This window comes from Siniperca chuatsi, linkage group LG4, assembly GCF_020085105.1.
Source record: "Siniperca chuatsi isolate FFG_IHB_CAS linkage group LG4, ASM2008510v1, whole genome shotgun sequence".
Taxonomy (NCBI): domain Eukaryota; kingdom Metazoa; phylum Chordata; class Actinopteri; order Centrarchiformes; family Sinipercidae; genus Siniperca; species Siniperca chuatsi.
The window spans coordinates 30,516,203-30,534,241 of NC_058045.1; the positions used below are offsets into that span (position 1 = coordinate 30,516,203).

Here is an 18,039-nt window from a genome sequence, read left to right on the forward strand (position 1 = left end):
TCAGAAACAAGACGTTTCATCTCCCATCCGGAAGTCATTCTCAATTGTGAAAATGGTCTGAGAACTCAGAAATTTAAACTACTCTGTGTTGCTTAAGCCCTGCCCTCAGGAAGGAGTCTTCCTGAGTGTCACTCAATTTCTGAGTTCTCAGAGTTCGCAACTTTCTAAAAGCTCTGTGGATGTATTTTTAAAAAAAAATATTCTTCTACATTAAAATGGTACCAATAAAACCTTTAATATCCTTATTTTGTCCTCGTGTTTACCTTATTTGGGATATGGTGTTTACCTGGAACATGAGAATCCTGCCTATTCCGCTCCCTCTATACATTATCATAACCATATCCAGGTTTCTTATTGTCTGCCTGCAGGTGCGTCTTTATTCCTGAACATCTCAGAAACACATTTCTGTCCCGAATGGGTTACCGCAACAGTTCAGAATGAACACGGTTTAGTTTCTGACTGTCTGGAAACTGCTGCAATCACCAGTCTGCTGGATAAGCTTCTCCGTCTGATCACAGTTAATGGAAAACAAAAGCGACAATACAATTTATGAAGTCAGTCTACTTTCCCTGAAAATAGGGTACATGCTAAATTAAGACTCAAGACAAGGGAGGAATGAATAAATTAAATGGAAATTTAAAAAAAGAAAAACGAATACAGTAATAAGCAAAATTTTTCAATCAGAATAATTTGACAGGTGCTACCATTAGTGTGAAAACACACACACACACACACATTTATTTTGTCCAGATGCTGAGTCCAAAAACACTGTAACTGAATTTTCTCCTGTTGAAATTTCTACTTTATTATTAAATTTAGAAATATACAATATAATAAGCCCTAACTGGCTCATCATCAGGTACAGAAGAATCAAAAAATGGAAGGTCTTAAAGGTGGGGTATGCAATTCTGGAGAATACCATAGCCAATACCGTGACAAATACCATGATATAGAGTGAACAACGTCACGGCAAGTAATATAACTAACGGTAGCTACCAGCTCCAGACAGCGATACTCACAACTCTCCTGCTACTACAGCTGACATCACAACAATAGCAGATCTTGGTAATGTAAAAGGTAAGCTGAATGTCCGTGGACAAGACATTTAACGTTACCTGACACACAAATCATGGCTGGAATAGTGTTGGGTGGCTCGGTCCGAGCCACTTTGTTTATTTCACATTTCCAGAGCCAGGGCTGTGTGCAAACACTGTGATATCAGATATTCGCTGAATTCGACAAAAAGACGTGAATTGGATTAGAATCACATACCCCACCTTTAATTTCTCTCCAAAGTTTATGAGTAAATCTCTTTGTCCTGAATAAATGAGAAACAGTTTCAGGTTGCAGTTCACAGGAAGAACACATCACATTAATCTCGTTATTGACAGAAAAATGTTTGGGGATTATTATGAATCAATTAAAATGAAATTTCTTTCACCTTTATATTATATAGGAAAAACATTTGCTGTACACATCTGTTTCCAATTTATAGGCCTATCTGCAAATTACAAAGTTATGCTCATAGACTGCTTTTGTTTTCAATGTTTTTCAGATTTCACAATCATAGACGTCATATAGAGGCGACGTGCATGCGTACTGCGCGTGCGCAATGATAGGAGTCCTTGGCTGGTCGGCCTGCTGTAGGTTACTGATCCGGTGAGGGGACACAGACAAAATGCAGAGCTGGACTCAGATATACCGCTCTCTGGCAACGGTAAGGACGGATTATATTAACCTGCTAACCAGCATGTGTTGTCCGGAACGCTTTCTAACTGGTCTCACTAGCTGTTGGTCCTGTGGATACTGGTCTTTTCAGACCTGCGGCCTGGGCCTGGCTAGGTCCGGTGAAAACGTATGGAGAGAACGTAACGCCAGACTCCACTGGAAAAACCTGCAATTCACAGTTATTGTGTTTATTGGCGAAACGATATGTCGCTTAACATGTATTTTATATATTATCCAGTTTTATATGTTTCCCTTTTTAATTCGGCAAGAGCAAAATTAACAAAAAGGCCCACATTTAAATAAAATTACGACTTTTGTTGTTGAATGTTTCCACAACGTTTTCCAGGGAAACACATCATGGAAAGATGTAATGTTAGCCATGTCGTTTTACAAATTTTAAACGTTTTGAGATAGCGTTTAGTGATATATGTATGTTAAGGTTAAAAGTTTCAACTAATAGATGTAGTTAATTGACGTTGCAGTTGACAGCTCTCCCCTACAAGCCATGTTAGCACGCTAAGGTAGTTAGCAGCGGTTACCTAACTCTTAATGTAGTTTATGTCAGAGGCTCAAAAACTTATAGCTCGTCGTCTCACAGCTTAACGGGCCAAATAACATATTATTCTTAGTTGTACCTCTCTTTTGAGAAGCTATATTCATTATTACCGTCTCTAGATCAAACATTTTGTACGAAAACGTGCTTGCTTGCCAACTGACGTTAGCCAGCTCAGGAGTAGCCTGCTTAGCTGGAAAAGCTAACGAGTTGCAGGTTCAATACGCAGCACTGACTGATGAATGTGTCCAAGCTGAGAGCTAGCAGTTACTGTGTGTACATCAGCTGAGTGCCCTTGAGCAAGACACTGAACTCCAAACTTGCTCTAGTGGAAATGTATTCAGTCCAAAAGTAAAGAAAGCTGCGTGATAATACTCATTTCATTTCACAGTTTCCTTCATCTTATGAATCTGACTTTAGCTCCCATCCTGACTGCTACATTGTCAATCTGATTTTTACCTTCATAACTGTGATGCTGACAGTGTTATGGCAAACTTTGCAACCACCCCCAAAAAAATCTGTTTTCAGTGTGGTTTTGTCCTCAGTGTGTACTTGAGTGGCTGAACAAGGAAATTCTAGTGACGGAAATACACAAAACAAATAACAAGCAGGCTATCCAGTTCCCCTGGAAAATACTGTAAATGTATACTTGTGGTTATGTGAAAATTACATCACGAACAAAGATCTGATCGCTCTTTATTTGAAGTGGAACTGGTTTGATTACTTTGTCTACTTTCAGTCTTTTGAAATACTTAGAATTGCTCTTAAAATGTTGTTTTAAACGGTTGATAAGCCACTGATAGAAAAACTATTCACTTGTCTGGGTTTTTTTTTTTTACCCTGTCAAAGTCAAGGCAAAGTCACTGTATTTAGGAAAACACATTTTCACATGTTGCTGAATTTTAATGTGTTTTTTAGTTTTGGATCGTGACACTGTATTGACTTGTTTGACTCTCTGGTTAAATTGTGTTTTTTTCTTACTGTGTTTGGTTTGCCTCACAGCGGAGCCACCACCTTCCCTGCAAACTGCACGGAGCTGCAGCTCTGTCCGTCAGAACCTACGCTGACAAAGCAGCAAGTAAGATAACTGTAAATCTTATCATCTGTCTTCATTAATGACATGTTCATTTATGAACTTTAGCCACACGTGTGCTGGTTGTTTCCTCATTTAGCAGACATTGGACCTCAAGCAAGAACTAGCCGTTTAAACAAATGACTTCATAGAGTTTACAAACAAAATTCACGCATGGTCCAGACCTGGCGTACGAGTCGGTCTGCCTTTCTTGACAGGGGCAAAGCATTCATTTTAGTATATAACGCCTATATAACCATTTTAATGCTGTAATCTAAATGGATTTGGAGTCTAAATATGTCACTGAACTCATCTAAAATAAAAGAAATTGAATAAAACCTGAAATGAATCCTCTGTTCACCATATCAGTGTGATTATTTAAAATTTGAATGGTATGAGTACATCTTCTGTTGTAACACCATCGACTTAACCATGGGCTACTTTGCTTTAGCAACATGTTTTTTTCTAACTTAACTATCTTTCTCATTTTTCTGGGTCCCCTAATAGCACCAGTACACTGCTACATTTGTTATGTTTTCGTCTGCTGATGTCCGACAGCAGGACTTCAGGCATGGCAGTGTGAAGTTTGTCTTTTCACTCTTCGGTGACATATTTATGAATAAAACTTGCCCACAAAGAGAGCAGGACAGGTAGCCTTAGTTAGCAATTTGGGTGCATTAATTATGCTAATGATCAAATCTCAGAAATGCTGAATTTGTCTTGGGGGGAAAAAAGTAATGGCGGTTTGAGATATGAATATGAAAATGTGGATAAGACTCACCGTCAATGTAGGAGAGCTTAATATAACGCTACAATCACTGATTTTCATTATTTTCTATTTTTTTAAAGTATTTTGGAGGCGTTTTATGCCTTTTATTGATAGTCTGCAGTAGAGAGATGACAGGAACTTATCAGAGAGAGAGAGACGGGGAATAACATGCAACAAAGGTCCTCAGCCGGGCACGAACCCCGAGGCCAGCAGGGCACCACCTCTCTTTCGCGATCAGTTAATGTTCTGCTTAGCCTTTTGAATTAAATAATGTCTAATTTAAAGAAATAATAATAATAAATTCCCATCCCAACATATGTTTGTAAATTGTAAATTTAGTTTGACCAGCATCTCAAAACTTGAAATATTTATAACAACATCAAACAGTCAATGAAAAAGTGTCAGATGCATAAATGTAGAGTTGCACCATCTTCAAACGCTGGTTTGAACTCCTAATCATCCTACACTGAGCTGCTCGCCGTGACTATTACTGATTTCCTGTGGTTACTTCACAAGAAAAGCCTTGTTGAAGCAGTGAACTTCTATTCCACAAGTGATCCACTGATCTCACCACACTTTCTCTCCTGGTTCGTTCTGCCTCTTCAAAACTAAAACGGACTTTAGTGCTGTAGGTCTACTGAGAGGACGTCTGTCTTTTTTTATTAATGAGGGCTAAAATCTCTCCAGTGTCTAATCTCTGTGCTCTGAGCTGCTGATAAAAAGTCGCTGTGTCGCCTCTCTGTAGTTGATGCAGACATCACAGTGGTGGGCTCCGGTCCAGGCGGCTACGTCGCTGCCATCAAAGCCGCACAGCTCGGCTTCAAGGTAAGCTGCCTTCAGGGCATATTGAATCTTTTATTTATTTATTTATTTTTTTTAAGAGATTCAATATGAAGTAATCGAGTGGACAATATGCATAAAATCTTCTATCACAGTATGTATAAAATGTTTATTGCAATAGTGATGTACAGTATATTGTTAAGTGTGTGCACTAACGTAAAGGTGAGCTGCTGTAACAAAAGAGTTTCCCCTCGGCGATCAATAAAGTGTTTCTGATTCTGAAATAGTACATTTTCCTGGAAATGTAATTGTGAAAATGCTTGAAAACACAACACATGGGGATGTCTGTTTTTGTCTGAATTAAATGCTTGACAAATGAAGGGACTTCATCACATTGATGCAGAAATCCTATAAATCCAATGCTGTGATGAATCAGTCCTGCTTATTGATTTTAAAGCATTAAATACAACCAGAGATATTAAAGGAAGAGATGTGGTGTAAAATCTCTTGGCGGCTGAAACATTTCTGTCGTCTCGTGGTTTCTGCTGTGTATTTTCATGTTAATGTTGCTGTTTGATGTTGCAAAGGACAATATTAATTCTTAGGATTCAGTCAGAATAAGACATTTCTTCAGTGTGCAACTGATCATGTTTTTACAACATCTTCAGCCATGGAAGTAAAAATTAATCTCTTGACAGTTTAAAATAATATTAATCAACACTGCAAAAGCAACATTTGGTTTGGTCTTCTTCTTTTTTTTTTTTTTTTTTTTTTAATGCGCAATCCGAGGTGCCTTGAAAAGTTAGAATTATTTTCACAACCTGACATCTGTGCAAAACCCTGTTTGAATGAAAACACACATTTGTTTTTATGAATGAGCATCTCTCGGCTATAATAATAATAATAATGATAATAATGATGATAATAAATAATAATAATAATAATAAAACTTTATTTATAGAGCACTTATCAAAACAAAGTACAAAGTGCTTCACAACAAGAGAAATAAAACACCACAGTGAATGACGAAATATTAAGAAATATAATACATAAAATACACAAAAGCATTAAAATAAACAGCCAGTTCAGGTAAAATCAGGATCTGCTTTCAGATAAAAATGAAAGCGTATTTATCTTTATCTTTGTTATAAAACTCCAGATGTGGTTCATGTCAACACTTAGATCTATGAAATATTGTTGTCATCAATATTTAGTGCTTTAAACATTTTGAATGATAAACTAAAACTTGATAAATATAGTAGTGCATAATATATCTTTGTGCTAGCTTGACATGGATTTTATTAATAAATTGTTGATGTGCTATGTCGCGGCTGGAAACTCATTCATCAAATAAATGATGTCGTCATAAACTGTCAACTCACAACCGTTTGGATGAAGCCTGCAGGATATATTGCACACACTCACTGACACTAAAGAGCTGTAGCAACAATTACAGCAAAGGTTCGATCTATGTTTCTGTCTGTAGTTGATGTTTGTTTCTTTTTCATCTGGTGTTTATCTCTTCCTGGACATTTCAGCCACCCTATTTTTTCTCTCCATCCTAGCTGATAGAAAAACATCTTATTCAAAAAAAATTTTTTTAATTTATAGTGAATAATGCACGTCTCCTTTTTTGAAGGGAAAAACATATTAAGGTAGACCTCTCTAATGTACATATTTCCTTTGACAGACAGTGTGTGTTGAGAAAAATCCCACGCTGGGTGGGACCTGTCTGAACGTCGGCTGCATCCCCTCAAAGGTAAGAAACTGCTTTTCTTCGCGATCAAAATGTTCCATCTGTAGTTTGAGAAAACATTCACACTGTGATTATTTGTGCGATTAAGAGCGTCTCATAATCGTCATCAACGTGGTGAATGCCTTAAGGGTTCGTCCAGTAGTTAAACAGCAAAATATCCTGTAAAGCCGATTTTTGGAAATATTTTTTTAATTTAATTTTTTTATTTGTAGTTGTACTTCTCACCCATCGGGAGGAGTCGTTCGCTAACTCTGGTGTGATGAGCTAAAAGGCGGCGAAGAAGCTCAGACTAATAGTTGTGATGTAAATCGGATGATTACTTGCAAGTAGTCAGTGCCATTTTAGGGAAATTTGTATTCCAGCCAGGCGAAACATAAAACGCACACACACAGTGCATAAAAAAATAAAATGCATGAAAAATGTAGCTGTGTTAATTTAGATTTTGTGTCTGCAGGCTCTGCTGAACAACTCCTACTTGTACCACATGGCTCACGGCAAGGACTTTGAAAGCAGAGGCATCGAAAGTAAGAGGCTTCATTGGACTTTAAAGGGGCGTTTTGTGTAGCTCAGCGGGTCGGTTCAGGCACTGACGGGGCTTTCAGGTTGAGGACTTCCATCTGACCGAGTGATCTTCGGCTCAGTCCGAGGTCTTTACATCATCATCTATAAAATGGCAGAGAATGAAAAATGTCCGACACAGTTTCCCAGATCTCAAGCTGTTTTGTGCGACCAACAGTCCAAATCCCAAAGACATTCAGTTTACAATAACATGACAAAGAAGAGTAGCAAATCCTCACATTTGAGAGGCTGGAGCCAGAAAAAGTTTGGCCGTTTTGTTTGATAAATGACCTAAAACAATTTAACTGATTATCAATATAGTGGCTAATTCATTTTCTGCCAGTTGATGAACTCATCAACTAATTCATTTCAGATGTAATCCGGTGCCGTCTTTTGTTGTTGCAGCTGTTATAAGCCATTGTAGAGCTTGACAGTAATTCAGTATTATTGTCGGAGGACTTTAGGTGGAATTGTTTCATGACGATTTGATCACATCATTTATCGTTTTACAAATCTCTGTAGTTTGATCTTAAGACCCAACAGAATTAGTTATTAAACTGTTTTACTCATGAAGTAAAACAGTTTTATGATGTCATACTTAATAGTGCGACACATAAAACATAAATTTGATAATCTAATTTGTGACGTCTCCTAAATTTTGCCTACATTTATGCTTACTTATGCGGACTACAAACCGAACATGACTTGCTGTTTTGTTTTGTTTTTTACTTTTAAAAATAATTTTAAGACTAAGCTGAACGTTAGTAACTCAGTAATTGTTATTTATTGATATTTAAGCAAACACTTCCCTCCTCAGGATAAAGGTGATGATTGAAGTCTCCCTCTCTCTCAGTTTCAGGCCTCTCGTTGAACCTGGAGAAGATGATGGCCCAGAAGAGCGGAGCGGTCAAAGCGCTGACCGGAGGAATCGCACATCTATTCAAACAGAACAAAGTCAGGCCTCTTTCTCTCTCTGTTGTAACGGTTGTTCACTCACATCTCGTTAAGAATCTGAACCACTGATAACAGCGTTCACGGTGTGACCTCACTCTCCTCAGGTGACCCATGTCAACGGTTATGGGAGGGTGACTGGTAAGAACCAGGTGACGGCCGTAGCAGCAGACGGCAGCGAGCAGGTCATCAACACCAAGAACATCCTCATCGCCACCGGCTCCGAGGTCACGCCCTTCCCCGGGATCCACGTACGGCTCCGTTTCACTCTTTACAGCTCTTTGGAATAAATAAATATGGAATTTGAGGTCTTTATGAAAAAACATGGAATTTTAATTTTAAGTGGTATTTGTAAAAATCTAAATAGAAACAAATAAGAGAAAGATTCGATACATTTGGTCATATTAGAAGTGGTTGCCGTGAGACTCATCGCTTCACAGCCCCACTTCACCAAAACTGCAACATGCAAACTGCAATCAATGAGATCAATTCGTCTGGCGTTAATTTTGACACATTTTCCTAATCGAAACAAACATCATACTCGTAGTGTCCCATGCAAGCGTACGAGAACCCTGAAGAACTTGAAAATGTATCTATTATTTAACAACCATCTTTTGTTAAATGTGGCGTGCTTATCAGGTTGTCGAACAGCGTCTAAATGTGACAAAGTACTACACTAATAATAAATGATGACGTGCACGAAGCATGTGACTTATTTGTCACTGAAGGTTACAGTGAAGAGCTCTAAATATCAGATCTGTGTCGAGCGATGAGGAGACTGTAACCTTCCTCACATAAAAAGTTGGGGTATGCGATTCTGGAGAAATCCAATACTAGACAAATACCATGACATACAGCGAACAACGACACAGCAGGTAATGTAACTAACGTTAGCTAGGTTGTGGGTTAGCAAACTGTCGCTACAGTTGCTGCTGCTAAGCTAACAGCCAGAGAGGACGAGACGGTTTCCCAGAGCCAGCACAGCAGCTCCAGACAGCGATACTCACAACTCTGCTGCTGCTATAGCTAACAGCACAACAACAGCAGATCTTGGCAAACTAGAAAGTCAGCTGAATGTCTGTGGGCAAGACATTTAACGTTACCTGACACACAAATCATGGCTGGAATAGTGTTGCGTGACTCGGCCCGAGCTTGTTTGTTTGTTTCCCATTAACAGAGCCAGGGCTGCGTACAAACACCGGAGGGTTTTTTTTTTCAGCGTTCACACACTGAACGGACAGCTAGTGGACTGAGGAGGTGAATTTGACAAAAAGATGTGAATTGGATTAGAATCGTATACCCCACCTTTTTAATACCGGAAACTAACAGAAATGTCATATTTTCATCATGTTTTCCACACGGTTTTCCATCGTTTGAGCTTTGTCTGGAGCTCTTTTATTGTATTGTCATTGCGCCCTCTTCTTCTGCGATGGTTTAATGGCACCGACCGGAGAATTAGCACCATCACATTTTTATCTCAGTGAACCAACTTCTAATATTCACATAATAGCAGTGGATGGTAACGAGATTTTCTGGAAATTTGGTTGAAATTTGTGCCACATTTGGATGGAAACCTGACTCATGACTGAAGGCTTTTCAACCCGCCTTTGAGTGACATGTTCAGACTTGTTTGGATGACACGTTATAGAACTAGTACCCCAACCTTAAAGGTGCATGCTGCAAAGCCAAAACATTAAGCTGAAAGATGCTAAACTGCAGAGTCAAATGCTAATTCTCTGTGGGTTTGTCACTACGAGCAACTCCTCTTATATTACACAGCAACAGGCTTAAAATGTGAAAATGAAATGTGTAACTGTGTTTAAACATGTTTACAGTCTCTAATGTATATGGGGTTTTTATTTTATTTTTGTTTTTTAGATTGATGAAGACTGCGTCGTGTCGTCAACAGGAGCTCTGTCCCTAAAGACAGTTCCAGACGAGATGATTGTGATCGGAGCCGGAGTCATCGGCGTGGAGCTGGTCAGTATCGCTGCAGTCTGGTTCACTGGTGCCAGATTGAACTGGCAAAAAGTAGCCCAGTCAGAGTCGAGAACCCGCCCCAATCGTCATAAAAGTAGCCTAGTTTTTATATCGCATAATTAGGCAAACTCAAAACCGTGGTTACCATAATGAAAAATAATAAAATTAAATAAGTCTTTTAGGGAATGTTTTATCAGTTATCAGTCATTGTGTGTCAGTTTACTGAACTCAGTGCCCCGTCAGTCTCAATCATACTACTCGGATGAAAGGAGGGGAGATTTATTGGAATATAGCCAAACTCGGAAACTGCCCAAATTCTCAACCGCCCAAAACTATTTTTACCCGGGCAATTAAATAAAACGTAGCCCAATTCGGCAGAAAGCCGCCCAATATGGCGACACTGGTATGGTATACCAAGAAACATATTCATATGTCAGATATTCACTGACTGTCTGATCCAGAATCTCAGTGAAGTTACCCAGTTAATCCTCAGAGCAGCAACATTTCCTGGCCTCAGAGTTATTTTTTCGTTTTGTTTTGGAGCCCTTGAATCTGTCCTCATACGCTGCGTTACAGTCCGATACAGAGTAGTAGGCAGTCTCTCATGAAGTTGTAGCACTGTGTGTGTGTGTGTGTGTGTGTGTTGCGTTGAGCACGTAATTTAATTACTCTGCTGTTGTTTTCTGACGTAGCCGCCATACTACACATGAGAAAGTCATGAGGTCATTTCTTGTTGTACAGCTTGTTTCCCGAGTACAGAATAGCTTTTTTTTAAATGCGGTATGTGTTGTTGAAACTGTTTTTAATACAACAGTGATACCCAAGCGACCAAGACTGATCCCCACACCATTAGTGGATCGGAGTAGTAAACAGCTCTGTGCTTCCACTTCTGTGGGCGTTAAAACAAGCGATTGGCTCTCGTCTGCTTGTCGCTCACATTGTGTCAGAGGACACAATTGCATAAAGTTGAGCTTTTCTCAACTTTCCCCTGTAGCGCCGTTGGACACCTCTTTAAAACTCTGTAGCTCTGTGGCCGGCGCTGGGTACCATTCCCAATCAATAGCAGCCTATCGTTATCCCAGCTTTTGAGTCTGTGCGTGTAAATAACCTCTAAGTCACACAAGTGTTTATCCTCCCGTCCTGCAGGGGTCAGTGTGGCAGCGTCTGGGCTCTAAAGTCACAGCAGTGGAGTTCCTGGGACACGTGGGCGGCATGGGCATCGACATGGAGATCTCCAAGAACTTCCAGCGCATCCTGCAGAAGCAGGGCCTCAAGTTCAAGCTCAGCACCAAAGTCATGGGAGCCACCAAGAGGCCCGACGGCAAGATCGACGTGGCGTGAGTAAAACACCCCTGAATCTTCAGATCCTGTTTGAACATCAGGGTCTGGATTAGTCTTCATGACATGTAAATTCTACCAGCCGTTTGTAACCCTGTGTGCTGACGTGTTTGTGTTTCAGGGTGGAGGCGGCAGCCGGAGGGAAGAACGAGACTCTGACGTGTGACGTGCTGCTGGTCTGTATCGGCAGACGACCTTTCACCCAGAACCTGGGTCTGGATTCTGTAGGCATCGAGCTGGACAACAGGGGCCGCATCCCCGTCAACAACCGCTTCCAGACCAAAGTACCCAGGTACCCCCAAGCTCAGGCTACCTAATGTAAACTAAGTCATCTGTGAGAGACCTGTCAGCATCTCTGAAACCAGATATTAAAACCTTATACAGCTTATTGATTATCTAAAACAGTGCAGCCAGATGTTTTCATACAGATGGAGGAGAAATGCTCCTCAGAGGGCTCGTCGTTAGAGCGCAGTCGCGACTGACCGACATTTGTTTTTTAACATTAACATTTTTAAGGATCCCTTAAATTTTATTATGAAAGAATTGTGACCAGAATATGTGCAGTTGAAAAATAAAAAAATGTCGATAAGAAACATTTAATTCACATATATAAACATGTAGATTAGAAAACCTTCAACAAATCTGAGCCATAATAATCATTAAGTTATGTAATGTGTAGTGTACATGCTGATAGTGATATATCTGTGGTAAGAGAGAGCTACATCGTGAGTTACATCATCAGTTATTAATTATCATTAAAGCAACTTTTGGTTCAGTTTCTACAATCAGTTTTTCTGGAACCGAGTCATGACAAAGAGTTATTTGAGAAAAAGGAATAAAAGCTCACTTAACGTCACTTGAAAGGAAACTCCAGTGAGGTGTCGCTCTGTTGACGGATCTTCCTAATAAATAAATTTACTGGATTTCACAGATTATATCTAATTTTCTGATGGAGGGACCAACCGACAGCCTGTCAAGGGAAGGGCAACGAGCATCTGTGATAATCACCAGTCAATAGGATGCTCTGTTCTTAGTGTAACAAGCCATCACTCATGACAGTTGGAGGTTGAGATCATGAAGTCAAGGACAGTTTGAGGTCAGGGAAGTTTTCTTATGTAGTTATGAAAGGTTGTTGAGAAGTCCTGGAATTTTACATCCAGCTGCAGAAGGAACAGGAATAACAGAAACAGGTTCAATTACTGTAATTTATCATTTTAATCTTAATCACATACTTCCTCACACATTACAAATCTGTTCTTCCGCGAGTGAATGTAAACACTTGATGAATATAAAATGAAGAACATTTTAAATGTTTACCATTCATTCTTATTTAATGCCGGAAATCAATTAATTATTGATCGAATATAAGCTGCTGAAGCATAACAAACTTTGGTTCCCCCTCAGTATTTATGCGATCGGTGACGTGGTCGCTGGGCCGATGTTGGCCCACAAGGCCGAGGACGAGGGCATCATCTGTGTGGAGGGCATGGCAGGAGGCGCCGTGCACATCGACTACAACTGTGTTCCCTCCGTCATCTACACACACCCCGAGGTGGCCTGGGTGGGCAAGACAGAGGAGCAGCTCAAAGAGGAGGTGAGAGTCGGGGGGGGGTGGTGGTGATGAGGAGAAGGGTGATATAATATAGATATACAGATAACTAATCTGTAGAACTGTAATGACAACTTTAGAAGCAGCCAGAGGAGGAGTAGGAGGAAAGGAAGCTTACAGCTGTGTGACAGTAGCATCATGCTGATGTGATACTAAGCTGATTCTGTCCAGATGTTGTGATGAGGATTTCCCAGCAGTGTTCTTTGGTCACAGCAGCTCTCGGGAACGAGTGTCCTGCACACGGCCGTCTTTTAAAAGACAGATGATCTGCTGTCAAAATACAGGCTGCATATTCTTGCATCTGTTGATTTTTATTCAGGAGAGCAGAAGATGAGAGAGATAAGACATCTGGTCTTTAGTTTGTGTGGACCATCCTATCTTATCACAATTTAAATAACTAGATATCAAGTTTCATCACAACTAACGAGAATTTTTGTAACCTCACTGATTTCACTCAACTCACCACATAGAGACAATTAGGGCTGGAACTAACATCCATTTTCATTATTATACAATTTTTGTCAGAAAATAGGGACAAATGTCCATCACAAGCTCCCAGAGCTTGAGTTGATGTCTGTCAAATGTTTTTGTCCGACCAACAGTCCAAAACCCCGAAATATTCAGTTTACAATCATTATATTATGGAGAAAAAGAAGCAAATCTTAAAATTTTAGAAGCAGGAAACAGCAAGTTGTTTTATTTATTTTTCATTTGCAGTTTTTTGCTTCATAATCAATGTATTTAAGTTATTTATCAAATTGTTTTGATACATTTTTTGTCGATTTGATTAATTGTTTCTGCGCTAGAGACAATAGACCATATACAAAATGAAGACGCACACACACAAATGTCACTACAGCCTGCAACAGTCGCATACGCTCAGAAAGCTGTATAATGCTAAAGCAACATTGAAGACCAGAAATGGACGATATTTGAAGCTGAACCACCCCGTTAGGATAACTAATATCCCAGGTGATTATCTAGTCTCTGTGTGGTTTTTGTACAGCAGTGACTCTCCTCTCCTCCTCAGGGCGTCCCCTACAGAGTCGGCAAGTTCCCCTTCGCAGCCAACAGCCGAGCCAAGACCAACAACGACACTGACGGCATGGTGAAGATCCTCGGCCACAAGGAGACAGACAGGATGCTGGGAGCTCACATCCTCGGAACGGTAAGAGCTTCAACATCAGACACACGACTAACTGTGAATGAGTTTTAATCAGACTGAGAATCGCCAACAGAGGAGCAGCTGTCATTTCAAATCAAGCTGGTCGATAAATTTGTGAAAACTGCTGTTAAAGCCGCGCTCAGACTACAGGAGTTTTGGGCCGATTTATCCGACAATCGGAGGAGAAATCTGGTCTGGGACCGCGGTCGGTACCGATGTTCGGCCCAGATTATCTGGTAATGTGAGGGGTTTACAGAGTCTTAACCCTCCCGAACTGCTCGCAGACTCATCGTGGGCCGCCCCGATAACATGTTTGATATTTAGGAGTTAAAATCTGGATGATTACGTCAGTACTTTCCAAGCGGGACCACAGTAGCCAATGAGAGACGCGTGTCGGAGCAGCTGACGGTGCTGCCAAGCAATGGTAAACATTGTAGCCCTTCAGGCTAACGTTAGCTAGCATACTACTGTTGACAGATATTAAAACTAATCTCAACTCCAGTTCTCGCTGAAGAATAGACAACCCGCGTCTCCCCAACAATTCTCTCATCCAGACTCGTGCCTTCTGCTTTTGTTTTTTTCTCACTGCATGGCATTAGCCTACTACAGCAAGTTGTTGCACCACGTCAGTCTCCATTTTGTTTACATCTGCTTCCCACATGAGGTGGGGCATCGCTCCCGTTGGCACGATAATCTTAATAATATCCTGTAGTGTGTGATGCATTATTATTTTCCAATCTTGTAGTGTGAGCATGTTTGAGATTAGAGAGAAGAACATCTGTGAAGTTTTTCCTTATGTGCGTGATGTAATCCGATTTCAAGCCGAGCCCGTCTTAAGTTAGTCTTTCTTTCAGTTAATCAGACTCATTTGGAGCCCCAAACTCTCTGCACACCCACACAGGTGTTTTTCAGCTAGTTAAAGGTTAATGGGGCTACTGTATGTTGGGAATTTTCTGCAAACGCCACGCAGTAATGATAAAGGTGTAAGTTGTCTCGCTCTAACTGTTGCAACAGAAGTGAGGAAGATGTCACACAGTCAGATATCACAGAGATCTGATTAGTCAAAATAAGTGAAAACACCTGTGTGGGTGGACCAGGTGTTCGTATTTCTTTGAAAGTCACCAACCACCCAAATAAATAGACCTTTTTCACAGCAGACATGAGCTACTGACGTTAACAATGGCTCTGTTCCATTAAGTCTGTCCGGTGAGCCTGCACACATAAAATATCAAACCCTGGAACTGGCCCACCTAAATGGGATACAGCCTTCATTAATGCTATTAATTACACCTGTGTTTTCCTGCTTTGACGTGTCAAAACGTCAGCTATGAAAGGTCTATTACTTTGTGTTATTGTGTGTGTGCAATGTGTTTTTTAACTAGTAATATATTAACATAGTCTACAGGAGCACTAGCGTCCCCATGAGGCTGCAATGCTCATTACACAGCAGAAAACAAATCAGAGAGACAACGTTGCTATTCTTACTTTCTCACCACTAGTGGGTTAGAAAAAGTCGAGTTTGTCCCGAACGTGGTGCCAGAGTAGAAAGTCGTCATGTTACCTAAAGGGTTTATCCTCAGTACGGTGGCCGTTTTTGGACATCTCACACTCAGCTATACACTTGGCCCAACTGAAATGAGTTAGCTGTGCTTTGAGCTAAATGTTAATGTTAGCGTGTTGACATGTCTTAACATGCACGTTAAAAATTATTGGTTGTTAACGTGCTAATGTAACATTTTGCGTGTTAGCATGTTCACAGCTAGCATGACAACATGCTAACATTTAGCAGGTTGGTGTACCATGAAATTAACAGTACTGTGCTGTGCTAATAATTACCATGTTAGTATAACATGCAAACATGTAGCATGTTAGCATGCCAACTTGAGCTTGCTTTTCTGGTAATCCTTTTTAATAGTTTCTGACCAGTTTCACTATGGATAAAAGTGTTGGACTGACCTACAATTTTCACAATCACTAGCCACACACTACTAGTGTGGCTAAACATAAAATGTGTTCTTTTAAAACAGAATTTAAGACAGATATGTTAAAAGTTGTTGTTTGCGTGTTTCCCTGCAGGGGGCAGGAGAAATGATCAATGAAGCTGCTTTGGCCATGGAGTACGGTGCTTCCTGTGAGGACATCGCCAGAGTCTGCCACGCCCATCCTGTATGTCCTGCAGCCACACACACACACACACACACACACACACACACACACACACACACACACACACAAGTGAATCAGAATATCACATTATCTGTAGGGCTGGGAAATAAAAAAGATACCTACTTCGTTGATTTGTTGGGATCAACGTTTGTCTTAAGATATCAAAAGTTATAAAACACAAACTATTCTTATTGTAAGAGCTCAAGTGAAACACACACCGGCAACACTGCATCATCATCATCATCATCATCATCATCAATGTACAGCAGCCGGGATGTGCTGATCCTCCTCGGAAGACATATTTTATATTATTGCAACTGTGTTTTACTATATTGTCATTCATTATCTGTTTATACAGCAGCCTCCACTCATGGGAGGAGTTATAGTTGTTGTAAAACACATTAATAAGCGCTTATATCTGCTTAAAACTACATTATAGCTCGTTATAATCCATTTATTAAATGTTTAAATGCTGCTTATAAAGACTAAATGGGGTAAAATGTTACTGATAAAGTAATCGTGGAGACATAAAGGTTCATAATCTGCATAAAATAACAGAACATTTGTAAAAACAAAACAAATATAAAGTTAAAACACAACCAGACTGAAATTAAAACTCAATCTGACCTCTTCTGCTGCTTCATCCTCTTCTTCACACTCTCTCTTTCTCCTTTTCATCCCTCTCTTCATCCTCCTCCTCCTCCTCCTGCAGACGGTGTCGGAGGCCTTCAGAGAAGCAAACCTGGCCGCCTCCTTCGGCAAAGCCATCAACTTCTGATCCGCCGGCCGCTGTCGCACCTTCAGTGTACATAACAGAGGAGAAACAGGAAGCTGTGTGTGTCTGCGTCAAAACCTTCATCCACCCCACTGGGAATCCTCTGTGTACATCCAAACTGTACCACATTTAGTTCTAATGTTATTTAAATGTTCTCAATAAAATGATAAAGGGGGTTTTGGGCAGTAAATAAACACCGACTGCAGATCAGCCTTTTTGCTTTCCAAACACATAGTTTAAATTATTCATTACACATCTACAGCACATAGAGATATAAATATTATTTTGGCTGCGGTTTCTCTTGTAAAGGAAGAAGGAAGTGTTTTTGTTTCTCTGTTTTTTACAGTGTGAATGAATTTACTACCACGAATATGATGTGTAACCAGAGCAGGAAGCTGTTCCGCGGTTTCGACTTTTAAAGGTTAAATTCACTCTTAAAGTTGCTCTTTGTGGGTCAAAACATTCAAGCATCACAGCAGGTGTTTCCCCCCCTCAACTATCAATATATTTAGTGTGAAAATCAGAAATGCACCAATGCTGACCAGCAGAGCCCAGGCGTTTGAGAAATTATCCGCTCATTTATACATTTTTTAAATTCCATAATTTCTTCCCTCAGATTATGTTTTTTTATTTACCTGTGTTTAAACAGGTAAGTCCCATTGAGGTGGGAAACCTCTGGCCAAGACGGCGAAACAATACAAAATCAAAATGGATCACTTTGTACGTGGAAAGTCTTCAAGGTCACGTCGTGACAACCGAGCAAAATCTTTTCGCTGAGATGTGGTCGAAGCTTCGGAAAAAGATAGTAAGCGAACCTTGACTTTAGATAAAACCAAAAA

The 18,039-nt window shown here is 40.2% G+C and overlaps 1 protein-coding gene across 1 annotated transcript; it reads left to right on the forward strand.

Moving 5' to 3' along the window:
• Positions 1 to 1,560: 1,560 nt before the first annotated feature.
• dldh (dihydrolipoamide dehydrogenase) lies at positions 1,561 to 17,405 on the forward strand. The gene is made up of 14 exons (XM_044193149.1): positions 1,561 to 1,717; positions 3,284 to 3,359; positions 4,868 to 4,947; positions 6,593 to 6,661; positions 7,113 to 7,182; positions 8,070 to 8,170; positions 8,275 to 8,418; positions 10,046 to 10,147; positions 11,294 to 11,484; positions 11,607 to 11,777; positions 12,890 to 13,079; positions 14,125 to 14,262; positions 16,336 to 16,425; positions 17,138 to 17,405. Exons 1-14 carry the CDS (start codon positions 1,679 to 1,681, stop codon positions 17,201 to 17,203), a joined length of 1,527 nt encoding a protein of 508 aa, XP_044049084.1. The 5' UTR covers positions 1,561 to 1,678; the 3' UTR covers positions 17,204 to 17,405.
• Positions 17,406 to 18,039: the final 634 nt, after the last annotated feature.